Source organism: Epinephelus lanceolatus, chromosome 5, assembly GCF_041903045.1.
Source record: "Epinephelus lanceolatus isolate andai-2023 chromosome 5, ASM4190304v1, whole genome shotgun sequence".
Classification (NCBI taxonomy): Eukaryota; Metazoa; Chordata; class Actinopteri; order Perciformes; family Serranidae; genus Epinephelus; species Epinephelus lanceolatus.
In genome coordinates, this window is record NC_135738.1 from 48,545,833 (window position 1) to 48,573,466 (window position 27,634).

A 27,634-nucleotide genomic window follows, 5' to 3' on the forward strand; every position below is an offset into this window, starting at 1 on the left:
AATTTTCTTTCTATCAGAAAATGCAACTGTTTGCATCTGGCTAGCTAACTTCAGATGTGTGTTATGACTTTTGTCGTAATTTCTGTAAGTTTGTGTTTTCCTGCATGTGTTCTCTCTGCGTGGTTTGTTTTTGTGTATATAAATAAGTGTGTGCCACAGCCAGGCGGTGATTGGTGGATTGATTAGGTCCTCGTTCGTGATTGGCTGTAGCCGAGGGCGTTCAGCTTTTAAAGGGCCAAGATGGCGGTCGTCAGTGAGCTAGCAGGCATGCCTCACCTTCCTCCTCTCCCAACCGGCCACACATTGTTGTATTGTGTATTAAGTTTTCTTCATCTATGAAAAGGCATTTACTATAGGCTACTATCAGTTAGAGTTAAGCTGTCACTGGACTTTCCTCTCAGTTGTGGTCACATGCCTTTACACTACCATGTCTTGATGCCCAATTCTGATTTGTTGCCTATATCCGATTTTTCCTGACTGCTGTTTACATGTTCTATTCACATTATTTTTCACGGAAACACGGAGGCAAAACAGAACGCAGCCAGCTTCCGTTTTTTTGTGCGACACTTCCGGTCGAGCACTCATGACCACTGTGTAATGTCCCATGGTATTTGCTACAGTGACATTACTGCGCGCATGGAAATGTTTACATTACTGAAAGCAATTTTAAGGACTAACTTTAAATATTTGAAGTTAATTGTTAAAGAATAAATCACCTGGAAAGTTGGCGCTGCTCCACATAATTTAAAAGGTAACTTAGCCTACACAGAGCGGTAGAAATGTCCGTGCAGCTGCAGACAGGTGCGGCTGGATGATTGATGCGTACGTGCTGATTCGGGTGCTATCAGAGCTGATCTGCGCATCACTATGGCTTAATAATCAACTCAGTCAATAAAAACAACCCGTCCTGTGTTAGGAGTGTATGTCGCTGACAGAAAGAAAGAAAGAAAGAAAGAAAGAAAGAAAAAAAAAAGATAGAAAAGCAGCTTACACCTCACATTTATTTCTCACAGTTGCGCACACGTTTGGCTGGCATGCAGAAGCACTGCCTGTGTGTCTGTGTGTCGAGGGTGCGAGCCGCAGCTTCAGCTGCTCAGGTAGAGAGGCTGTGTAGCCCAGTGTGTTTTTTCGCTGATTAGGTTCTGCAGGTTCTCTGTTGGTACACTGGAGAAGGGGATCAAGCAGTTTGTCTCACTTGGGATAGATTATGCTTTTTGTGGTTCATAGTTTTTGATTGACGTGCGATTTATTCGACTTTCCTTCCTTTCCCTCGCTCATGAGCACTTCATCAAAATGCGCTGTCGTCGCATTATTCATGACGTATGACGTGGATTATGGGGTGCCGTTTGTAAAGTGGCTCACGCTGAAAATAACATCAACATTTTTGCCACATTTAGCTTCAAACAATGTTTAAAAAACTTGTGAATTTTTTAGCGTCACCTTTTACCACATTTACAGCAATATTTGTTAACTTAGAAATATATTAAATAGTTAAATCTAAATATTAAATGTGGCACCTAAATGTTCGTGATTGGCTGCAGCCGAGGGTGTTCGGCTTTAAAAGGGCCAAGATGGCGGTCGCCGGCGAGCTAGCAGGCATACCTCACCTTCCTCCTCTCCCAGACAGCCACACGTTGTTGTGTTATTGTAGTGAATCATTATTGTATGTTATCATGAATCTGATAAACTGTTCAATGCTGTTAAAACACATTCAGACTATTAAAGAAACTCACTTTCAAGCTACATTCTGCAGCTGCACCACGATCCTGCTCACTCACAAATATTAATAATCTCCAATATTAGACTATATGAGTTATGTTCCATCAGTGCAACCAATCACATCGATAGAGATCATTATTCATTGATCCTATGTGTCTAAAGCTTCACACTGATTTTTATAATTTCAACTGAGATTACACATTATTTGCAATAAACATTACAGTGCAGGCGCTGCTCTGACAGACTGACAGCTGTCTAATCCATGTGCACAGAGGCACAGACCTGTATATAAAAAAAAAATAAAAACCTTTCCAGCATGTTGTCTCTCTCTGTAGCGCCTGCTCTCTTTCTCGCCCTAGCCCTTTTTAGATAGGAATTGTGCAAATTTGCAGGAAAGCCCAATCAGTCTTTTTTCAGCATTGGCAGTATAAAAACAAAATCGGGGAGTGCGGCAAATTGCCGCCTACCTACTTTTGTTTATACAGAATGCACCTTTTTGGAGCAAGTAACAAAATGTGTGGCACACATCCAATCCTGTTTTAGGTCAGGTGCTGGATAATGGGGGTCCATGCAGAAAACGTGTGACATAAACAGTGACGTGGGAGGGAAGCCGCGGCTCGTCAGGCGGCAATTCTCTCGTAAATCGGCCTGTTTTTTACCGTCCCTGTCATCTGACGGTTAATGGCCTCTTCGTTTGCGAGGACAAGGAGGGCGAGCAATTCCTTGTCTCCTCAGTTGCTCATCTTTACGGTGTCTGTCAGGTTTGTGTTTCCTTCTTGCTACTAGCTGCTCGCTAATTCCTGCTATCAGCTGTTTCCTGTTTATCCACCGCCAGTGGCTCGCACCGCCAGCTCCTCCCACAGGTCTTCAACAGCCCCTGCCGTTGCGGAAGGCCGCCTTGGTCTGTTTAAACTAAAAAGGCTCCGCCAATATGACTACCCTATGAGGCAGAAAATTGGGTGCCTCGGATCAACTCACCATTCCGCCTCTGTGTGTATAAACGCTCGCAGCTTGCCGGCAAAACAAGCCAGTGAGAGGTTAAAGATGTCCGTAAAAAACTCATGTGCATAGTCCCAGAGAGCTCCTCTTGGGATTCCATCTGGTCCAGCTGAATTCTTGGCATTCACTGCTCTCAGGACCCGGTTAAGCTCTTGTGTCTGGAGGATAAGTGAGCTTTCAGCAGGGTCCAGCCGGGGTGAAGCTTCATTGTCCGGTCTTCTCTCAAAACAGACAAAGAAGCGTTTCAATTCATCAGCCAGTATGGGGCCGCATTCTGTTGGTGAGTCACTGCTGCCTCTGAAGTTGGTGATGAATCTGATGAATGCCATGCCATGTACGTGCTGGGTCCATGGAGGTGAAGTGATCCTCAATCTTGTGGGAGCATGATAAATTGACTTGCACTTGTATAGCGCCTTTCTAGTCTTCCGAGCACTTAAAGCACTTTTATATGAAACATTCAGCCATCTACACACACATTCACACACCAGTGGCTGAGGCTACCATACAAGGTGCCACTTGCTATTAAACGTTCACATCCACTCACCATGGACTGTCACCATCTTGGATCTTTTGAGCCAGATGTGACCATATTTGGATAAGGGAGGGGGGGGTCTGACTTACAGACTGTGGTGATGCCTCACAGACATCCTGTCATTCAAGCTGCTCTGCCCTCAAATATGCATAAGTTTATGCTGTAATTAAATGCAAACATATGATTTAAGAAAATAATAAATAAATAAAAAAATCACCCCTTGTATAGATGACAAATTTGCAGATCTTAGTGTAGCGAAGAAATGGCCCTATTTACTCTGCCTTACTCTTCCTCTGATTGGCTTACCCTGACATTCTTACCCCAGCCCTAACCAATGCAGTTTACAGTTGTCATGAAAGGGGGAATTAGCTATTGAGACCAAAACTAATTTTTGCACCAGGCTGTAAACATGTTTATTTCTGCTGTAAAGTTGGGCATTTTAAAATAGGTGTCTGCTGGGACTGATTCGCTTTTGGAGCCAGCCGCAAGTGGCGTTTCAAGGAACAGCAGTTTTTAGCACTTCCATGTTGGCTTCATGTTTCAGCCCCGGAGGTTGAGGCTTGAATATCATACACCAATGGCAAAGCCATCAGGAGCAATTTGGGGTTCAGTATCTAACAAAGGGGGGTCACAAAAAGGTGTGTTATGCATGAAACAAAAAGACTTGTTCTTACCCTGTAATAATCAGTGCTGTAAATGTCCCTGGACATGCCAAAGTCTCCTATTTTCACCAGAAGGCCATTCCCCACCAGGCAGTTCCTGGTTGCCAGATCACGGTGCACAAAGTGTTGAGATGCCAAGTAGATCATCCCAGCTGCGATCTGACTTGCTATGTGAAGCATCTGGGAGAGACCCAGCTCCCCATTGGTCTGCAAAGGCTGTCCATCCACTAGGATCATGGCGTCTGGCCCATGGGCTCTGAGTAGGAAGTTAAAGTGTGAGTTAGAAGATCAGAAAATATTTCACATCAAACAATATATGTGTGAGACACACCATTACATCACTCAGTGGAATGTAGCTTGACATTTTTTGCTGTACAGTAAAACCAACGCATTCTTATCCCAACTCATCAAATATCACTGCTTTCTCAGTGGACTTTCATGTCTACAAAGGACGCACTGCATCTGTTAATGAGGCTCAAGATGCCATGTCTCTTTATGCCTGCTACATGCATTGTGTCTTTACTTAAACTTATACACTTCTGTTTTCAAGGGAAATGTACAGTTTCTGTTTGTTACATGCATAGTCTTTTTCAAAACACACTTACAATGTAGGTAAAACACCTTATTTTGAGGTTTATCCCTTGAGCAACAAAAGCAGGTGGTCAGGTTCAGAAAAAAAAAAAAATCACTGTGTGGCTCAACATTCACATGGGAAATTAACAGCAGGCTCCCAGGTGAAAGTTGGGAATTTGTTGGACCTATCCACCCACCCTATAGGGGCTTACCAACTCCTTATGTAGCGAGGACTGGAGAGGTGCCAGTTCACCTCCTGGGCACTGCCCAGGTGCCTTTGACCAAGGCACCGAACCTGCCAACTGCTCGGGACGCCTGTCCATGGGCAGCCCCCTCACTCTGACATCTCTCCATTTAATGCATGTAAAAATGGTCCCGTTTGTGCCTGTATGTGTATTTCAGGCATGTGTATGTATATGACAATAGAGTGAAAAGATTTAATTTCCCCCTTGGGGATTAATAAAGTACATTAAAAAAAATAAATTAAAATTACATTATGTAGTTGCCGGCTGCGTTACAAATGCGAAAATGCTGCGAAATGTGCCTTTTAGTGTCGCCAAAATTACTGACAAAGCGGTGGTTTTTTTATGAGTTTGGAAGGAGAATGGGCTGGTCATACTGCAGGTTTTGGATGTTGTACTTCATTACCTCCACATTGTGTATGTTGCACATGACTGCTACCCATAAAAAAAAAAAGAAAAAAGCTTTAATTTCCTTCCTTGAGCAAGTATTATTTTAAGTTCATTTTGGTAATAATAATATCATGTAATGATATAAACATTACCGTCACCTTATCGTGGTGGAGGAGTTTGACTGCTCTAATGACCCTAGGAGCTATGCTGTCGGGGGCATTTTGCCCCCGGTAGGGTTTCCCATGGCAGATTGGTTCTGGGTGAAGGGTCAGATGAAGAATGGTTCAAAAGACCCTTCATGATGGACAACAGCAAGAGCACGTATACCCAGGCCTGGGGTTGGGGCCCGTGGGTGAGCACCTGGTGGACGGGCCTTCGCCCATGGGGTATAGCCCATGCAGCCCGAACCGGCTACATGGGCTCGTCCCCCTGCAGGCCCACCACCCGCAGAGGGATGCTGGTGCTCTGTGGATCGGGCAGCAGACCAAGGCGGGGGCCTTGGCAGTCCGATCCTCGGCTACGGAAGTTGGCTCTTGGGACATAGAATGTCACCTGTCTGGCGGGGAAGGAGCCGGAGCTTGTGGAAGAGGTTGAGCGCTACCGGCTAGACATACTTGGCCTCACCTCGACACATAGTTCCGGCTTTGGAACCCAAGTCCTTGAGAGGGGTTGGACTCTCTCCTTTGCTGGAGTTGCTCCGGGTGAGAGGCGGAGATTTCTGATAACCCCCAGACTCTCTGCCTGTATGTTGGGGTTCACCCCAGTAGACGAAAGGGTTGCTTCCCTGCGCCTTCGGGTCAGGGAACGGGTCCTGACTGTTGTCTGCGCTTATGCGCCGAACAGCAGTTCAGGGTACCCGCCCTTTTTGGAGTCCCTGGGATGGGTGCTGGACAGTGCCCCAACCGGGGACTCCATTGTTCTGCTGGGAGACTTCAATGCTCACGTGGGCAATGACAGCAGTACCTGGAGGGGCGTGATTGGGAGGAACAGCCTGCCCGATCTGAACCCGAGTGGTGTTCAGTTATTGGACTTCTGTGCGTGTCGCAGTTTGGCCATAACTAACACCATGTTCGAACATAAGGATGTCCATCGGTGCACGTGGCACCAGGACAGCCTAGGTCCCAGGTCACTGATTGACTTTGTAGTAGTATCATTTGACCTGCGGCCGTATGTTCTGGACACTCGGGTGAAGAGAGGAGCAGAGCTGTCAACTGATCACCACCTGGTGGTGAGTTGGATCAGATGGGAGGAGACCTCGGGACCACCCCAGGACACGCTGGAGGGATTACATCGCCCGGCTGGCCTGGGAACGGGGTTCCCTCGGAAGAGCTGACAGAAGTGGCTGGGGAGAGGTCTGTCTGGGCTTCTTTGCTGAGGCTGCTGTCCCCGCGACCCGTACCCGGATAAGCGGAGGACATTATTATTATTATTATTAGTATTATGTTTTTTTTTTTCATGAGTGAAATTACAAGACAACAAACAAGGTGATACAGGACAAATAAAGTGCAAAACAAAGCAAGCAGACAAGAAAATAACTAAATCAAAACAATCAAAAACAGAAATAAAAACCAACAGAACAAAGCAGATAGCAGCTTACATCAGTTTTTGAGTTTGAGAAGGGAGTATATAGGAGTGTGTGTGAGTGAGCGAGTGTGTGTGAGTGAGAGTGTGTGTGCGTGGGGGTGTTTGGATGAGAGAAAGAGGGTGCGATATTAATGTTATAACGTAGTAATAAAATGTATATCATTATATAGAACAATACAGTACAACAAATGAAACTTAATCAGAGTGTGCTATAACACTGTATAAGATAATATGATAATCTAATGATATGATATATAAATATAATATAGTATAATAACACAATAACAAAACACAATCTGATATAGTAAACATGAAATAGAACTGTAATAATAATAATAATAATAATAACAATAATGATGAACTAGAATACAGTATAAAAATAATAATAATAATAATACATAACTAGAGAAGCAATTTCTGAAGAAATTGCGGGTGTGAATGCTGCAAGCTGAAGCCACGCTGCAATGCTGCCTTGAATACAATAAAGTATTGATCTGAATGTTTGAAAGATTGTTGAAAAGCTGACGCCACACTGAATAGCTGCCTTTAATAAAATAAAGTTTGAATGATTTGAATCTTTGAATGTTTTACTGAGATTTATGAAATCCAATATGGTCGCCACCTAGTGACGCCACAATATGCAAATTAGATGAGTTAATTTACTCCCATCAGATTCCTCTTCCTTTATTTTGAGGACGAGACGACAAAAACAGCACAAAATAAAATAAATCTACTGTGTAAATATGTTCAAAATGCTGTTTTACTGAGATTCAAGAAATCTAATATGGCGAGCAACAAAGCGACAGTCTTTTGAAATGTTGAAATGAAAATGGAATATTTTCCTCAATAAACTCTGGCACCTAAAGGGTTAAAATGGAGATTGTGCCCCTGTCATGTCTGCATGTAAGATGTAGACACGCACACACATCATGTTTCTGTGAGTTTGTGTGTGACAGCAGTTGCCATGGTAAATAAGTAGGTGGACCTGACAGAAGAGCAGAGAGAGACAGACAGAACACAGAGAAGAGGCTTCTTTTAGTGGAGATTTAACTCCTCGAACAAGTTCTTCCCATTCCCAAACCGTTGGTCCAATCATCAAAATAAAGTAATGGTGAGAGAGATAAAGTTATACAGAAGATCTGTTTAGAAGCAGTTGAGCTGGCATGTGTGTGTCTTTGAAGCCGATACAATAAACGCTGTAGAGGAAGAGCACGTTTGAGGCGAAGTCTTACTTTGAAAGGGCAAATAGCTCACTACCTATTGGATTTAGGACATGGGTGTCAGCGCGTAGGTCGAACACACCAGTTTTGGTTTGATCTGTCTACGACATTCCTACGGGCCTCAGTGGCCCACCTAGGTGGCACTAGAGAGCCCATTTTGGCACTTTAGGGGTTAATAATGTGTATTTGCTGTTTCAATGAAGATTCTGCTGCTGTAATCTGTCCTTTAAAGATTGTACACGTACACACATCATGTTTCTGTTAGTTTGTGTGGCACAGCGGTTGCCATGGTAATAAACTAGGTGCACCTGGCAGAAGAGCAGAGAGAGACAGACAGAACACAGAGAAGAGACTTCTTTTAGTGGAGATTTAACTCCACAAACAAGTTCTTCCCATTCCCAAACTGTTGGTCCAATAATGAAAATAAAGTGATGGTGAGAGAGATAAAGTTCTCGTGAACGCACGTGTCATGTTTTATATTTGTAGAGTCAAAAATGTGGTCACAGGAGCGAGTTTCAAATGTGTTGCACCTCAGCTGTTTCCAGAAATTTCTCCTCTCAGGTTACATGGGAGTGAATGAGAAAAAAATCGGCTCTCCCTTTGCTTTGGAGCTGCTCAGCAAAAATGTGTACGTGTGAGAGATTCCATGTCAACATGTCTGTGACCAGTACAAATTTTCCTACGTTTTGTGGTATAAATTGTGTATGTACAGTGAAAATTCTGGCCGTATGAGCGAGTTGAAGAGAAAATTCAAGTATGAGTAGAGGGCTGTGTGTGCATGTCTGTGTGTGCAGCCGTTGTCATGGCGATTCCTGACTTCCCTGCACTTGAGGGGCACACAGAGAGCTAATGAGAGAGCAGATCAGCAAAAGCTGTTTATAATGGGTTTGAACTCCTCGAACAAGTTCTTCCCATTCCCAAACCATTGGTCCAATCAAGAAAATAAAGTGATGGTGAGAGAGATAAACGTCTTGTGAACGCACGTGTCATGTTTTATATTTCTAGAGTCAAAAATGTGGTCACAGGAGCGAGTTACAAATGTGTTGCACTTCAGCTGTTTCCAGAAATTTCTCCTCTCAGTTTACATGGGAGTGAATGAGAAAAAAATCGGCGCTCCCTTCGCCTTGGAGCCACTCAGCAAAAATGTGACAGATTCCATGTCAACATTTCTGTGACCAGGACAAATGTTCCTACGTTTTTTTTTTGTATAAATTGTGTATGTTCAGTGAAAATTGCGGCCGTATGAGCGAGTTGAAGAGAAAATTTCTTGATGAGTTTACAGCTGCTCTTCACTCTAGTGATGACATCACCCACTCTAGCTAACACAGTACACACCCATTATAAAGTCTGAGAAGGGCTGAAAACTTCATGTTTTTTTAAACTGACTTTGTAGAAAAACCAAAAGAGATATTGAAAATTTGAATTAGTTCCTGAAAGTCGACGGCAGCGTCAACGTTTGAGAGTTGGAATGGAGTTTCGACATCAATGTATGAATTGGTGATGTGTGGGTGAAGATGAGTGAGTTTGAAGGATTTTTCTCATTGACTTCCATTACAACAAAGTTTCAGAAAACGCTGAATATTTTTGAAATTTTGAATGGGATTGAAAAGTTGAATCATATGTAAAAAGTCAGCAAAATGATGAATATTTTCCATTTTGAATGGAGTTTCTAGCTGAAAGTATGAATCGGTAGTCACAGTTTGAAAAAAGGTGAAATTTTTAGATTTTTGAGGATTCCGTAATGCATTCCCAATGGGAAAAGGATTTGGGAAAAATCGGAAATATCTCGGAAAGTATGAATGTTAGGAAAAAAGTGAATAGATCCGTGATTGTCCTAATTCAGCTGATCGTTTTCATGTTTGAATGGTTTGAATCGGTTGAAGTTTGTGGAACGAGTAGCGGTCCAACCGTTTTCGCTCCATTCGCTTTAATAGAAGTTGGAATTTTAACGTTGAATTCCCGGGAAAGTATGAACGCTATGGAAAAATCTGAAAGTTTCCGATAATGTCCTAATGAAGCTGAATCAGAAGAAGTTTGAATGGTTTGAATCGGTTGAAGTATGTTGAAGATAACTGAAGTCAAAAAACGCGGCGGAAGAATAATAACTAGAGAAGCAATTTCTGAAGAAATTGCGGGTGTGAATGCTGCAAGCTGACTGCAATGCTACCTTGAATACAATGAAGTTTAAATGATTTGAATGTTTGAAAGTTTGTTGAAAAGCTGACACCACACTGAATAGCTGCCTTTAATAAAATAAAGTTTGAATGATTTGAATCTTTGAATGTTTTACTGAGATTTATGAAATCCAATATGGCTGCCGCCTAGTGACGCCACAATATGCAAATTAGATGAGTTAATTTACTCCCATGAGGTTCCTCTTCCTTTATTTTGAGGACGAGACGACAAAAACAGCACAAAACAAAAGAAATCTACTGTGTAAATATGTTCAAAATGCTGTTTTACTGAGATTTACGAAATCAAATATGGCCACCGCCCAGTGACGCCACAATATGCAAATTGGATGAGTTAATTTACTCCCATCACAAACTTTGGGTCATGATGAATAGTTTTCTCATTTACAGTATGCCTTTATCTTTCACCACTTTCAAGCGACAGCCTTTTGAAATGTTGAAATGAATATTTTCCTCAATAAACTCTGGTAACTAAAGGGTTAAAATGGAGATTCTGCCCCTGTCATGTCTGCATGTAAGATGAAGGCCCTGCCCAAATACTCGCACTTGCGCCCTGAGATCTTCCCTGAAGTACACTTGCCAAAAGTGCAGTTAGGGGCGTAAGTGCGCAAGGGATCGACGCCGTTTAAAAAGGAGAATTGGGACAGTTGCGTACACGTCACTTCCGTTTGGGTCCAGCTGGTCTGTCTCCTAGGAGACGAAACATGGCGATAGAGGAAATAACGTTGTTCACAGCACTGCTGCTGCAAATGATAAATAGATACAATCAGCAAATGATGAGGAGGATTAGGAGCCGCAGGAGAAGGCAGCATCTACATCAGATCCAAGTATTGATGCTGATGCCCAACCAACAGGTAAATTTTTTAAATTCAATTTCTTAAATTAAATTTTACTCTTGAATTTACCTGTTAATAATGTGTATATTAGCTGTAACATCTTTTTTTACTCTACCGTTAACGTAGCCTAGATTACTGTTATTACTATTAAAACGTCTGTTGCTTGGATAAATTGTGGTAAATTGTGATATAAAATAAACTATAAAGACATACGGTAATAAAATAATAATAATTAAAGACACAATCAAAACTGTAAAGTGATGTGGACTATCATACAAACCTCAGGTCAACTGTAAACTGTATATTATTTCATTATTAATGCCCTGTCATGTATTATTAAGTCCACACAGCGTGTTGTCTGACGTTATGTTCCTCTAACGGTTGTTGTCAGTCGGAGTTAACGGCTCGCGGATACGTCAGTTACCGTTTGAAGATGGTGAGTTGTACCGGCCAGCTGTGCAGTGTTACGGCGTCACAACACTACAGAGGATTCTGGGTAAAATCCTTCAGCGAAGTGAGGTCTGATGCGCACTTTCGGAAGGGGTGCATTAAGGGCGCAGGTTTGCACCCCTTGATAACAACAGAAGACAATTTGGACACCCTACGCACTTGCGCCCCTTAGCGGGAGCGCGCAATTCAGGGGCACAAGGGCGCAAGTGTAGGTATTTGGACAGGGCTGTAGACACGTACACACATCATGTTTCTGTTAGTTTGTGTGGCACAGCGGTTGCCATGGTAATAAACTAGGTGCACCTGGCAGAAGAGCAGAGAGAGACAGACAGAACACAGAGAAGAGACTTCTTTTAGTAGAGATTTAACTCCTCAAACAAGTTCTTCCCATTCCCAAACCGTTGGTCCAATAATGAAAATAAAGTGATGGTGAGAGAGATAAACTTCTCGTGAACGCACGTGTCATGTTTTATATTTGTAGAGTCAAAAATGTGAGATTCCATGTCAACACGTCTGTGACCAGTACAAATTTTCCTACGTTTTGTGGTATAAATTGTGTATGTACAGTGAAAATTCTGGCCGTATGAGCGAGTTGAAGAGAAAATTCAAGCATGAGTACAGAGGGCTGTGTGTGCATGTCTGTGTGTGCAGCCGTTGTCATGGAGATTAATGACTTGCCTGCACCTGGGGGGCACACAGAGAGCTCATGAGAGAGCAGATCAGCCAAGGCTGTTTATAATGGGTTTGAACTCCTCCAACAAATTCTTCCCATACCCAAACTGTTGGTCCGATAATGAAAATAAAGTGATGGTGAGAGAGAGCCACTTCTTGTAAACGCACGTGTCATGTTTTATATTTGTAGAGTCAAAAATGTGGTCACAGGAGCAAGGTACAAATGTGTTGCACCTCAGCTGTTTCCAGAAATTTCTCCTCTCAGATTACATGGGAGTGAATGAGAAAAAAATCGGCGCTCCCTTCACTTTGGAGCCACTCAGCAAAAATGTGTACATGAAAGAGATTCCATGTCAACATGTCTGTGACCAGGACAAATTTTCCTGCGTTTTGTGGTATAAATTGTGTATATACAGTGAAAATTCTGGCCGTATGATCGAGTTGAAGAGAAAATTAAAGTGTGAGTATATATATATATATGTATATATATATATATATATATATATATATATATATATATATATATATATGGTTTGGGGTGAGCTGGACCGCAGAGTGAAGGCAAAGGGGCCAACAAGTGCTAAACACCTCTGGGAACTCCTTCAAGACTGTTGGAAAACCATTTCAGGTGACTACCTCTTGAAGCTCATGGAGAGAATGCCAAGAGTGTGCAAAGCAGTAATCAGAGCAAAGGGTGGCTATTTTGAAGAAACTAGAATATAAAACATGTTTTCAGTTATTTCACCTTTTTTTGTTAAGTACATAACTCCACGTGTTCATTCATAGTTTTGATGCCTTCAGTGAGAATCTACAATGTAAATAGTCATGAAAATAAAGAAAACGCATTGAATGAGAAGGTGTGTCCAAACTTTTGGCCTGTACTGTGTATATATATATATGAAAGCTGAAGTGTTTGGGGCTATATTATCTGCTCAGATTCAACCAAATGCTTCAAAACTCATTGGACGATGCTTCACAGTGCAGTTGGACAATGACCTGAAGCATATTGCAAAAGCAACCAAAGACATTTTTAAGGCAAAGAAGTGGAATGTTCTGAAATGGCCAAGTCATATCATCTGACCTGAATCCAACTGAACATGCGTTTCTCTTGCTGAAGCCAAAACTGAGGGCAAAACACCCAAAACACAAGCAGGAAGTGCAGACGGCTGCAGTAAAGGGCTGGCAGAGCATCACCAGGGAAGAAACCCAGCATCTGGTGATGCCTATGTGTCCAACACTTCAGGCAGTCATTGACTGTAAAGGATTTGCAACCAAGTATTAAAACTGACTGTTTAATTGATGATTATGTTAGTTTGTCCAAATACTTATGAGCCCTTAAAGTCGGGGGACTGTGTGAAGAAATGGTTGTAATTCCTACATGGTTCATACTACATTTTTGAAAAAGCCTTAAATGAAAGCTGAGAGTCTGCACTTTAAGCAGGTATTCATTGTTTCATTTAAAACCCATTGTGGTGGTGTACAGAGCCAAAATGATGACAACTGTATCATTGTCCAAATAATTATGGACCTGACTGTAATTATGGCATGCCCTTCAAATTGTGGATGAGTGGCTGAAGTGATCAGACTCATAATATACAAAGGAAAGAAAAACTCAAGAACAAGAAAGTAAGAATAACATTAACTGCTAGCAATTATGAACAAACTGGCCTGATCTAACTTGAAGCTAAACATTATCCATGGTGACAAAGATGAAAACATTTTTTAAAATGTAAAAGTAGCTACTGGATAAACTCTGCATATTGACTGATAGCTAAGCCCAATAAACAGGGAAAAGAGACAAGGGATAACAGGGAAAAGTGTTGATAAAGAGTATTTGTCTCTCCGCAAAAGTGCCTGGATCATAATTATTTTAACCTTGGTTGTCTCTAATCCACATAGAATGATGCCTGAACACAGGACTTTCACATTAGAATGTCCGTTCTGCCTTAGCCAAGGCTTGAACTCACAACTTCTGAGACTGAGGTCCATCTTCTATCACACTGAGCTAATTGGCAAGTGACAGCTCATGTGTGGCTTCACAAATTGACTAAGCCAAGCATCAGGGTGCCAGACAGTAGCTATCCATGCCATGTTTTTCAAAGTGAAAGCTCCAAAGCTGTAGCACATATGGTTGATTTGTTAGAGGCTTGCTGTAGCGCCACCATCAGGACTATTGTCTTGTGTTTCCAGTTGAGGACATCTGGCATGGGACTGGACCTTTATGAAAAGTTGTGGTAGATTTCTCATATGGAAATGTTGCACAAGCTGAGGCTTGAACTCACAATCTTCAACACCAAGAACCATCCTCTATCTCACTGAGCTAATTGGCAAACAGAAATGTCAGATGTAGCTTCACAAATTGACTAAGCCAGTCACCTGTGTGCAAGACAGCAGCTGTTAGTGTGTAAAGGCAGATTTCAAACAGCTGTCAAAAATTCAGTTACTAAGACAGAAATCCGAAAATACACAAATTGCATCTAGACAGCATGGAGATGTTGGTAATTTGTTTTTAACAATGATTTATTGGCTCCAAAAGTGAAAAACTGATGTTTAAAAATGCCATTTTTGCATTGACTCCAACTGTTCTTATGAGAGCGAAATTCAAAATGCTGAAAAAAAAATCAGTTTTTGAGATAAAATTCTGATATTTTCCAAACATCATCTACCATAACTCCAAAATTTTGTCATTTTTTTTAATGAACATTGAAAATGTATTTAGCAAGAATTTGCAAGTATATGTTTACAATACCGTTTACAGTCAAACATTTTGATGCACTGTAGGCTCAATTTTCGATAAATCAAAAATCTGTGTGGATCGTTTGTGTAGGACAGTCTGAAGAAGATGCTCTGTAGCAAGTTTGGTGTCAATTGAGCAAAAATTGTGTGAGGAGATAGGTTTAATAAGTTTGATGGACTTCATAATTTGCAATAGGTTTAAATGTACAAAAGTTTCTTCAGTATTGGGGCTACATTTTGGTTGCAAATCTGTAGCATGGTTGATTTGTTGTGAATTTTGTGAATCTGGCATGGGACTGGACCTTTGTGCAAAGTTTGGTGATCTTCCGCGCATGGGAAGTATGATTTCCTCGGAAGAAGAACACGAAGAACATGCAGCAAAACAATAGGGTCCTGATAGCTTAGGCTGCCCAGCCCCTAACTAGTTTGAGGAGTTTGATCTCCACTAATTCAGCTCTCTTCTCTGTATTCTGTTTGTGTGTCTCTCTCTGCTCCTCTCCCAGGTGCGCTTGGTTAATCACCATAGCAACTGCTGTGGCACACAAACTCACAGAAACATGATGGTGTGTGCGTGTCTAAATCTTGAATGCAGACATGACAGGGGCAGAATCTCCATTTTAACGCTTTATGTGCCAGAGTTTATTTGGGAAAATATTGAATTTCATTTCAACATTTGAAAAGGCTGTAGCTTGAAAGTGGTGAGAGATAAAGGCATACTGTAAAAGAGAAAACTATTCATTATGACCCAACGTTTGTGATGGGAGAACCTTAACTCATCTAATTTGCATATTGTGGCGTCACTAGGCGGTGGCCATATTGGATTTCATAAATCTCAGTAAAACAGAATTTTGAACATATTTACACAGTAGATTTGTTTTGTGTTGTTTTTGTCATCTCATCCTCAAAATAAAAGAACAGGAATCTGATGGGGGTAAATTCACTCATCTAATTTGCATATTGTGACATCACTAGGAGGCAGCCATATCTGATAACATAACTCTCAGTAAAACTGAATTTTGAACATATTTACACAGTTGATTTGTTTTTTCTTTTTTTGTTATCTCATCCTCAAAATGCCTAGTCGTTAGTGATGTGCGGGTCGGGGTTATTTCCAACCTGCGGGTCCCGCATTTATGAAATAATTTGACCCGCTCCATCCCGCCTGCACAACCGCATCTATTTTCACAACCCACCCCACCCCGCCCCCACCGCTATTAACTTACCCGTCTTGTGGCTCTCATGCTTGTATAGCTTATCACAGGAATTGCACTTCACGTAGCCAATGCTGCTGTTGTCTGCTGCACTAACTGCCTCACAGAAATTTTCCCAAACATGAGATTTAGCAGCTTGGCCTTCTTTTCTTTTAACTCTGTATTCTCCCGACCCTAATCTTTCCCTCACTTCTTCTTCCATCTTCACCGCTTTATTGATTCTGGTTTGTTGTGGCCACTGCTTGGCACTTTTTTGACGTCAGGTCACAGGTTACGTTACGTAACATGCATTTACCTAACCTACAACAGTTTTGTTAACAAGTAGGCTATATCCGACATATTTAATCTTTAATGACCATCCCCACCCACCCTGCCAATAAAGTGAACATTTCTTGACCCGACCCAACCTGACCCACAGGTAACCCGCGAGACCCGCGGGTTATGGGTCGGCCCGCGCATCACTACTAGTCATCCTCAGTCTCAGACTTTTCTACGAGCCCCATGCACAAATGAAGTGACAATGAAGCTTTCAGCCATATTGTGGCGGGGTCATTCTGGAGTCAATCATTCTTGCGCGGTGAGTATGCAGCCACAAAAATACTCATAACTTGTAGATTTTTTGATCAATTTCTAAATGGTTTGGTGTCTTACAAATGTTACCATTTTAGCTATGATACTGAATACATGGATCCTTCGAAAATGCTGCTTTTCATTTGTCTAAAAAACCGAATAGTCAGGCAGTTTGGCTACTATCCAGCTAGCTAAGGTTGAATACATCTGAAACACAATCCAGATTTAAACATAGCTATATTATAGGTTTTCCCAAGTCCAGACGACTTTATTACAACCCAATCTTTTGTCTAAATAACTTTCATTGTGTCTATGGTTATATTTTGTAACTGGCTAACAAAGAGGTTGTGAGACTTCTCACTAGCCGGTTGCCTGTGTGCATGGTGGTTGTATTGCGGTAAAGGTGGTCCTCACGAATTACCATATTGAAAACTCACGAGTCACGACCCTCCACCACAACATAGTCTACTGTGACAAGTTAACTGAGCATTTAGTGTGAGTTTATTTCATGTTGATGTAGATATAAAATATGGTGCATAGGTACATTGAAATGACTGGCTTTGTGTTCACAGCAGTTGAGTGAGTTTTGAGTCCGATATCGATAGAAAAAGCTGGGTCTAAGATGCCAGACTTCTGCGCAGCGTATGGCTGCTCAAATGAGCGCAGCTGCAAAACAAGACAATGTGGGATCACCTTTCACAGGTAAGACATTATAGATCATTTCTTTCCCCCCCAGCTTGGCTATGCCAGTGCTGTGGGAAAAGGACCTCTCCTTACATGAGTTTAACATGTAATGTCCTAACTTGCCAATGTAGACTCACTAATTATGTTAGAACAACTGTCAGACGATCGACGCTCATATCTAGACTTTTTTTTTTTTTCCAAATATAGGTTTGACAACAATTAATTTTCACATAGTCACGAAGAAGTACTACATTACTCATAATCCCAACGTCTACCAGCGGGATCTGTGATTGGCTAAACTTTTTTTTTACCCGCAAACGGTGTTTCCATTTCCGCTCAGAGGCTCGCATGTTGGCTAACGTCATGACAATTCGTAATGCATTTTATGGCACAGTGAGTATGATTTCTTATGCTGTATGTACACAGACATAGAACAACACATAATATAACATAGTGCCATGCATGCGTTAGCAACGTAGATATGCCGTCATAACGCTGAACGTTAACTTCGTGACAGTTAGTGAGCAACTCTGTATGTTTAATCCGTGTATGGTTCGTTCTTTCATTATTCCATTTCAAAACAAAATCAGAAAAATAAGCAAATGGGTCCGTTTTTCCGTCTTGAAACCAAAACGGAAACCCGAAAATGAAAAAACGGCGTTTTTCTGTAGGAGAACAGAGTGGAGACTAGCAGACTCACAAGCAGCTGCAGTTTTCACAGTGGGACTGTTGAGTCACATTATTAAGATTTAACATTTTTTCAGGCGAGAAAGCCACCATGTAGATTCCCCATATGTGGTTAGCTTATCTAAAAAATTCCTGTTTGTAAATCTGCTGCAACGTTTTCGGACATGTGAAAAGCCGTGACCGACCGGTGTTTCAGGTTAACAGGTGACAGGTTCATGGATGCGCGTTGTCATGGCAACGGCAGAAACAACTGCGCTGGCTGTCCAACATGGTGGAGTCTGAAGCGTAAATAACATCATAAACTTACCCATCTCCAAATAAACATTCCATAAACATCATCATTTCATTTCCTATATTGTTTCCCCCATCTTCTGTCTATATCTAAAAATCCAAGTTAATAACAAACTGACACCGTTGTGGCTTAGAGCATTTAATTAATTACTGAGAAGTGAATATGTGCACGGAACATTTCTAATGCTGTTTATATATTCTCAACACAACATCAGTGTTGTTTTGAGCACACTGTTCATTGATCATCAGTGTCATAAAGCAACTGCATTGGGAACACTTAACACTCGCTCCTAAATATAATCTTGTGCCGCTTTGACTTTTAATGATAAAATAGCAAAGACCGCTTTGAGTAGCTTGATCTTCATTTCTGATCCATCACCTGATAAGTTTACCTTGACAAAGTGCCTCGAATTAGACAATAACGAGCCTCACTCTTATGCTCTTTCTGGATGTCACTTACAGGGAGTTTGAAAAAAAAATTCCCTCACCAAAGACATAACAAGGAAAGATGCGGAAAAAGCAGTGCCAAAATGGCTGATTGGTGCCAGGGACAGGGGATGCAACCGTGCCATTAGAGCACATGGAGGAGAGCAAAACCGGTAAGTCACAAAAAATGCAAGATATAAATGACAGACACAGTGCTCAGTGCTTTTTCTACACTCTTTAATTTTAACTTTTTTATAGTGTTTGCTGTGTTCATGATCACGATGTGAATTTTGGCATCAAAACAAATACGGCACTTAAAGGTTTAAAAATATAAAAATTAAGGAATATTTTTTATTGATAGTTAGGAATCATGTTTGCTACAAGAATGATCACCCCAACCCCTTCTTGTGCCGCTTTGATTTTTAATGATAAAATAGCAAAGACAGCTTTGAGTAGCTTGATCTTCATTTCTGATCCATCACCTAATAAGTTCACCTTGACAAAGTGCCTCGAATTAGACAATAACGAGCCTCATTCTTATGCTCTTTCTGGATGTCACTTACAGGGAGTTTGAAAAAAAAATCCCTCACTAAAGACATGGGGATAAACATTGTTTTGTTGGATTAATTCCTCTGGAATTACACAAAAAAAATATTGTTTTTTTTCTTCAAACTTGATAAATGCATGTAGCATGAGCCAACGCAGAACCCCTTAAAAGGGGAATTATGGTTTGGATACTTCAACCAATTATTGGTGTGGATCCGAATCACATCAAGGGGTGTGCTCTCTGTGCACCATTTTTAGCTGGGCATGAAGGGGTTAATTTCTGAACAGTGGTTAATACCTGAAAATGCTTAAGGGGTAATCACTGAATACCCTCCTGTATTTTGCAGAGGTACCCCCAGGCTATAACAGCAGAGAAAAAACTTAATCCGACAAAACAAGATTCATGAAAAAATCTGGCTTTGTCTCACAGACTCATAGAGAGGGTCATTTATCAATCAAGGGGTTAGTGGTTGGAATCCCAGCTCTGTTGTCCACATGTCAGTGTCCTTGAGCATGACACTTAACCCCCATGTTACTCCTATGGGCCAAATAGTAAATGGACAGCACTTACATAGTGCTTTCTCCACCAGCTGAGGCATTCAAGCACTTTACAATGGCCTCTCATTCACCAATTCACACACACACACACACACACACACACACACACACACACACACCCCAATGGTGGGAGCTGCCATGCAAGGTGCTAACCTGCGTTACCATCTGGGCCACAGTCAACCCAAACTGATGTGTTGTGGGCTGCAGTGCACACTAGCTACCTTTGCTTTGGTTCGTAATGAGATGACCATTGCAAAGTGCTTAAGGTGTCTTGAAAAAGAGAGCCTACCTTTTTCAAGGGTGTTAGCTGTCAGATAATTCAATATGATTGTTGCAAAGAGAGGCTTATTCCTTAAAGGGAAAGTATGGTTTTTAGCACCCTGGACCCTATTTTCCCAATATAGTGTCTGTATTCAAAGATCTGTAAGTCCTTTTATATTTAATATTTAATATTTAATATTATCTTTCTCAATATTTGCTATTTAATCATGCTCATTATGTGTCAGTGATTTAAAAACAAACAAAAAGAATATGACATGAGTTTTTTCTTTCTTTCAGTTGCTTTCAGGCTATTGGAGAGTTGGAGAGAAAGGTCACTGTGGTGAGTATATTTTCTATTTCAACAGAAAAAAGTGTCACTCAATACTCTCTTTTCATGGCACACCCCTGCAGAATTTTCTAATGTTGCAGACACCATCCTATTTGCGGACACCATCCTATTGACTTCTTAGGGCTCTACAGTGCAAGTATTTTATGTGTATTTGTGCCCAAAAGTAGATATGTTTTTAATTGCTGGCTGTCCCCCTCGCTGACCGATGTGTCAGACTGATGAAAAAATATGATTCTGAAATATTGCAGTAACAAAAGCAATAAAATAGCAGTGATGTTGATTGGGTCCCTGGGAAATTCAATGGGTCCCCAATTAAAAAAATGTATTTCTTTCTATTTCTTATATTCTTCTATTTCTTAAATTGTAGTGTTAAACTCCTTTGATGGTGGTATGGTATGATATGGTTATAATTAACGGATATATTCATGTATGTTCAAAATGTAGCCTATCTGAAATTAAACAAATAAAATTCCAAATCTGAAAAGGTTATTGCAAAACAACTGTCACAGTGGCAAGACATACAAAAATTCAAATAAAATAGCATTTTTGTAGCAACATATAAATAGCACCAAATGGTTGATTTGTTATGAATTTTCAAAGTTTTGAAATTTAGGGGCTTGCTGTAGTGCCGCCATCAAGACTATTGTCTTGTGTTTCCAGTTGAGGACATCTGGCATGGGACTGGACCTTTGTGAAAAGTTTGGGTAGATTTCTCACATGGAAATGTTGAATGAGCAGAGGCTTGAACTCACAATCTTCAACACCAAGAAGCAGTCCCTATCTCACTGAGCTAATTGGCAAGTGGAAATGTACATGTAGCTTCATAAATTGACTAAGCCAGTCACCTGTGTGCAAGACAGCAGCTGTTAGTGTGTAAAGGCAGATTTCAAATGGCTGTCAAAAATTCAGTTATTAAGGCAAAAATACACAATTGCATCTAGACAGCATGGAGATGTTGGTAATTTGTTTTAACAATGATTTATTGGCCCCATAAGTGAAAAACTGATGTTTGAAAATACCATTTTTGAATTGACTACTATAGCTGGGGCTTGAACTCAAACCTCTAATACCAAGAATCAGCTCGTAACTCATTGAGCTAATTGGCTGGAAGTGGCTCCTAGTGTGTGACCTGAAAAATGGACTCAGGTAGTCACCAACCAGGCAGCAGTTGTCAAGGCAGATTTCAAAAATTGTCAAAATGTCATAAATTCTGTTATCAAAACAAAAATCTGATAATACATAAATTGCATCTTGACAGCATGGAAATGTTGGTGATTTGTTTTTAACGATAAGTGTTTTGCTTCATAAGAGAAAATCTGATGTTTTCCATATATCATCTACCATGACTCTAAAATTTTGTCATTTTTTTACATGAACATTGAAAATGTTTTTAGCAAGAATTTGCAAGTATGTGTTTACAATACTGTTTACAGTCAAACATTTTGATGCTCAATTTTCAATAAATCAAAAATCTGTCTGGATCGTTTATGGAGGGCAGTCTGAAGATGCTCTGTAGCAAGTTTGGTGTCACTTGAGCAAATATTGTGGGAGGAAATAGGTTTAATACGTTTTACAGTTTCTGAAAAAAACAGTGATGGACTTCATAATTTGTACTGAGTTTGAGTGTACAAAAGTTTCTAAATTATTGGGGCTATATTTTGGTGAAAGTTGCAAAACTGTAGCACATACGGTTGGTTTGGTAGGAATTTTCAAAGTTTTTAAATTTAAACGCTTATTGTGCCCCCCCCCCCCCCCCCCCCCCCGAGAGAAATATTGACATGTGCTTGGAGTTGAGTAAATCTGGCATGGGACAGGAGCTTTGTGCAAAGTTTTTTTCATTTTTCGCGCATGGGAAGTAGGATTTCCTCGGAAGAAGAAAAAGAAGAAGAAGAACATTGAGGAAAACAATAGGCTGCCCGGCCCCTAATTATCAATAAAAGTGCTGATTTTAACACATAAACAGAACATTCTCATCACCATGACACAGTTAACAAATAAATTGTCACCAAAATAAAACCAAAATCTTCTTGTCTGAACATCAACTAAATCAAATGAACTGAGTCAATCACTGCACGTCCCCTAAACATTAAAACATCATCGACACGAATGAGCACAGCATCGAGCAGTGGAAACGGGGGTTTATTTACTATGAAGTTCGTATCTTTAATTGTTGAAATGAAATCCGCGGTGACTGGCTAGTTGTTTTGGTAACGGCTAAACTAGCATGTCGCCATACTGTGTACAGGGGATCACGTCTGCGCTGAGTAGATCATGGCTGGTAGCGTTCCGGCGCCGTGCCAGATCTCCGGCGTCATGCCGGCGTATTGGCATGACTGCGTGCCGGATCTCCCGCGAGGATCTCCGGCGAGCCGGCATATCGGCACGGCCGGCGAGCCGGAGATCCGGCACGGCGCTGGAATGCTATCAGCCATGGTAGATGCGCAGAGGGTTGAAACAGCACTTGTTTGGTCTGCTGACAACAAGGTTTCTTTTGTTAGTTACTGTGATTTTAAACACGAGTTGTTGTACACAATGTATTGTTTTTTCATGGGAAAAATGAGGTGCGTCCCCGGGACGCATGGATAGTGAGTTTACTGCGTCCTTTCAGATTTTAATACGTTAGGGACGCAGGACGCATACCTAGCAACATCACTGAAATAGGCTAATTTTATAGTATCTCAAACAGTGTGTGCATTTAGAAGATTTATAGAGTTAAAAGGGGTTGAAATAATCTTCATGTCTGTGGTCTCTTGCATTTTTAATATCGGTTAAGATTTGAAAATTCTCTAGTGTGGCCCCAGCCTTAGTCGGCCCCTCCCCTCCCTGTTTCAGCGAGATACGGTGAATGAGCCAGCAGGTCAGTCGCTCTGACAAATGTCTCTTTATTTTTAGAATGGATTCAGGAAGGAAGAGATCCAAATATACAGATCTGTGGAAAAGAGCAAAGAGAAGATGCCAGCATCAAGCTGAGAATGTTGTCAGTCCATTGTTTTTCTTTTGTCATGTTTATTAGTGTAACATGTAACAACAACATGTAAGAGCTCTCCAAAGCCCTTCTGGCTGAAAAAATAAACAATATTCAGGTTTTGTTGGCACAAATTAAAGTCAGAGAAACAACAAAGAGAGATCTGTGTACAAACTCACAGCGCTAACTGACTGCGACAGTCTCGTGAGAGTTTTATTTGAGGGAGCGGGAGAGAGTCAACTGCGCTTAAAATTAACTGGATGTTTTATTTTGTTTCTGCGCACGACTTCCTGTCCCGCACGATCTGCTCTATGCTGAATTGCTGCGTTGTGCTCCGGCGTAAAAATAGAAGCTCTGCATATCTGCTGCGGATGCTCTGGAGCGCCGCAGCTGTGACAGAGCCAGTGGAACCACAAACATTGATTAGAATTGAAACGCATCAGCTCCGCTGCACACGAATCTGGTGGAATTTAGGGGTTACGGGAGGGAGCAGGAGATGGTCAAAGAGGGAGATGCAGCTTTCAGCAGCTGCATCAGAAACATTAAACCGATTTTTAACTTTTCAATCGGGCCATCCGCCAGTTCAAGCTACATTGAGACCTATTCATTAATCTGTGTACCGATGCACTCACATCTTTTAAATCAAAACCGATTTTCCGATTCAAATCGGTTATTCATTACACCCCTAGTTGATATAATTTTTCATGTACTAGGTGTCAGGTCAATTTTCCTGTAATATCAATTTTTCACTATTAGTCTATTCCTATTTCATATTGCATGTAGTTTGGGCCTTTTCTGTCTGTCTCCATGTCTTAATCCTTATCTGGCCCACAAGGTCAGCATATGTGAAGTAGTTTCTTTCTGTGTACGCAAAGGCGTTATCTGTTTCTCTGGCATAAGTACTTCCACTCTGTATGTCAATTTGTCTCTCATTCGCCGGGAGCTGAGGTTCCAGGGTCTGAATGCTTGATAATGTATTTCAAAGAAAATAAACGCCCAAAGGACAGCTCTCTGTGTTTTTCATGATCACCACAAATTATTGCCATTACACAGGCATTTGACTGGTGAGCCAAAAATATAATTTTAGACCCTGCATTGGCTGTTTAAAGCCAAGTCTTAGAAACTTTTGTTTGTTTGTATGATAGTGTGACGTGTGTTGCAATAAAAGATTATCTAACATGACTTTTTTTCTATTTTACAGGGGGGTGAAGCAGCAGACCAAACTGCAGAAAGCCAGGACTAGGGCTGTTTTCCTCCATCTATGTTACTTCCTGTATGTTTCTGTATGTTCCTGTTGCAGTGTTCCTCCATCTATGTTACTTCCTGTATGTTTCTGTATGTTCCTGTTGCAGTGTTCCTCCATCTATGTTACTTCCTGTAAGTTTCTGTATGTTCCTGTATGTTCCTTAGCAGAAAGTGTTCGTGTTTGCTCTCCTGGTGTTTTTTTTTTTTCTCGTAGTTTCCAATAAATCAGACAAATGTCAATGTTGACAGAATTTTTTTCTCTCTGGTTTTTCAGTGAGTATGTGATGGTGACACTTTAAATGTATTGGTATTGATGTCAATGGTATTGTTAAAAAATTCTAGGAACATTCTCTGAGTGTTTTAATTTCCTAGGAGTAGGAACAGAATCACATTTGTTTTATAATTTTCATGAAGGGAACATTAAACTGAAAACATTGTGGTAACCTTTCTATAGTGTTCAATTAACCTTGGGAACGTCAGGAAAACTTGCTGTTTATAATTGTGTTTAAAACATTCAAACATTTTGGCTATAATATTCAACTTACTTTCCCAGAACATTCTGGGAACATCAAAATAACCTTCTGGTTATGTTAGGAAAAGTTGCCGTTTTAACTTGGAAGGAACATTTGAGGGAGAACATTCTGGTAACCTTCTTAAAACATTCAATTAACCTTCCCAAAACATTCAGGCAACATCAAAATATCCTTCTGGTAACGTCAGGAAAACTTGCCGTTTTAACTTAGAAGGAACGTTTGAGGGGAAACATTTTGATAACCTTCTTATAACGTTCAATTAACGTTCCAAGAATGGTAAGGGAACATCAAAATAACCTTCTGGTTACGTCAGGAAAACTCGCCGTTTTAACTTGGAAGGAACATTTGAGGTTAGACGTTTTGGTAACCTTTTTATAACGCTCAATTAACCTTCCAAGAACGTTCAGGGAACATCAATATAACCTTCTGGTTATGTCAGGAAAACTTGCCGTTTTAACATGCAGGGAATGTTTTACAGTGAACATTCTGGTAACCGTCTTTAAACGTTCAATAAACCTTCCAAGAACGTTCCGGGAATATCAAAATAACCTTCTGGTTATGTCAGGAAAACTTGCGGTTTTAACTTGGAAGGAATGTTTTAGGGGAAACATTCTGGTAACCTTTAAACATTCAATTAACCTTCCAAGAACGTTCCGGGAACATCAATATAACCTTCTGGTTACGTCAGGAAAACTTGCCATTTATACCAGTATATTGTGTTGTGTTGCAACGTCCAAAAAACGTTCCTACAACTTAAAACAAATGTTCCCAGAACGTTTAGGGAACCAAAATTTATTAGCTGGGATGCTCTGTAGCAGGCATTACTGACAACGATAATGGATGTAAACATCAGCGCCAGCTTGACCGGTGGAGATGAGGAACAGAAGCTAATGCTGGTTGGATAAACCAGGGAGCAGCCAAGCCACAGCAGAAACTAAAGGCGAATCCTGCCAGTTGTAGGTTGAACGCGGGGTCACAGACACAGACAGAAATACGTATTCCTGTCAAATATGGCGGCGCATGATAACGGCTTACCGGCGACCGACAAGCCCAGCTCCAGGCCCAAGACGTCTTCGTCGGTGTCATGACTGCCCAGAAATACCAGGCGAGCCCTGGCAGCACACAGGTGTGTGATGTGTCAGAGGAGAAACGAGCAGTTCACATTTCCACAAACCTCAGCGCACTTTAGGGACTGTTTTTTATTTGTCAGGGGAGGAGGGTGGCTGGTTGATTTTTATCTTATTTATTTATTTTATTTTGATCCCCCCTTATGTTAATCACTTATTCATGCTGTTTTTGAAGTATGAATAAGTCAATAAGTAATTTATTCCATTGAAATATCATTGATGTATTATAGAAAAGTGATTTATCTTTTTATAAATGACAAACACAGAGTGTAGCAAACACAGAGAAATAGTCTGACATGCTGTCAGTGATAAGCTGCTAGTCATCACAGTCCATGATATCGACTAATAACAGGAGATGTCAGATTCTGCCCCTACATTGCATGTTATCATTTTATTCTGCTTTATGTTTATATTGTACAGCGTTATAATAAACTTTATTCCAGACTCAAGTCCATATAAGATACATGCAAAAACACAGACAGTACCATAAAAACAACACAACAAGTAGGTTTAAAACACTTAAATTTTACTTAAAGTTCACTTCACTTAAAGTTTAAAACTTCTTCTCATTTTATATTGATCCCATCCAACAAAATGATATTCATTCAGCAAGACTTTTTTTGGTCCATGTCTAAAAATAAATACATTTGACGTGATTTTGTTGTTGTTTGACTTTTTATTTTATTTTTGCCAGTGCCATACAGCAACAATGCTTGGGGATGTGGTCTTTTACAAATTTGAAAATACTGTAATAATGTCACTTTTATAGAATTGGCTTCTTTATTTTATAATGTATGATTAATGTCTACATCAACAAATGTTAACCATAGAATCGTATCGAATTGTATCGTTCCTACACTGTATCGAATCATATCGAATCGTTCTGTATTAAAAATATATCGTGTTTGAATCGTATCATAACCCGTGTATCTAGATATGTATTGAATCGTCTATCACAGAGAGATCCCCAACCCTAGTAACGACAGTAGCTTACAACAACATTAATGAAAGTAATAATATTATAATTATAGTTCTGGCTTTAATGGCATGGTTCTGTAAAGAGGACCACCAATGCCTCCAGAAGAGCAGAAGAGTTGACTGGACTGGACTGGACTGAACCTCAGGCTAATGTTGTGAGTATATGCTGGGGGAATGTCACAAACAAATGAGAACATCTAACATCAAACTACAATGACTATATCTAAAAGTACCACCATACTCCACTTTTGTAAAACAAGCAAGCCCCCAAAATGGCAAAAAGGCAAACAAAACTCCTGTGGTGTAATGGTAAGACATCCATCGACTTGATGGAACTTCCAGGTTCAACTCCTGGCAGGAGTCTGTTGAATGTTTGTCAGATTGCCACCAAACCTA

At 40.7% G+C, this 27,634-nt stretch overlaps 1 protein-coding gene and 1 long non-coding RNA gene across 3 annotated transcripts in view; one reads left to right on the forward strand and one right to left on the reverse strand.

Annotated features, from left to right (window-relative positions):
- The window catches only part of LOC117251295 (NT-3 growth factor receptor-like), a 666,479-nt gene that overhangs the window by 84,249 nt on the left and 554,596 nt on the right, over nucleotides 1-27,634 (reverse strand). For both annotated transcript variants that reach the window (XM_033617466.2, XM_078168297.1), the window contains exon 16: nucleotides 3,925-4,168. In XM_033617466.2, coding sequence (XP_033473357.2) covers nucleotides 3,925-4,168 — 244 coding nt within the window. The remainder of the gene's footprint in view (nucleotides 1-3,924; nucleotides 4,169-27,634) is intronic.
- Nucleotides 18,477-24,770, forward strand: LOC117248683 (uncharacterized). Its single transcript, XR_004500927.2, has 3 exons — nucleotides 18,477-18,849; nucleotides 20,339-20,381; nucleotides 24,557-24,770. It is a non-coding gene; the product is annotated as an uncharacterized LOC117248683 (long non-coding RNA).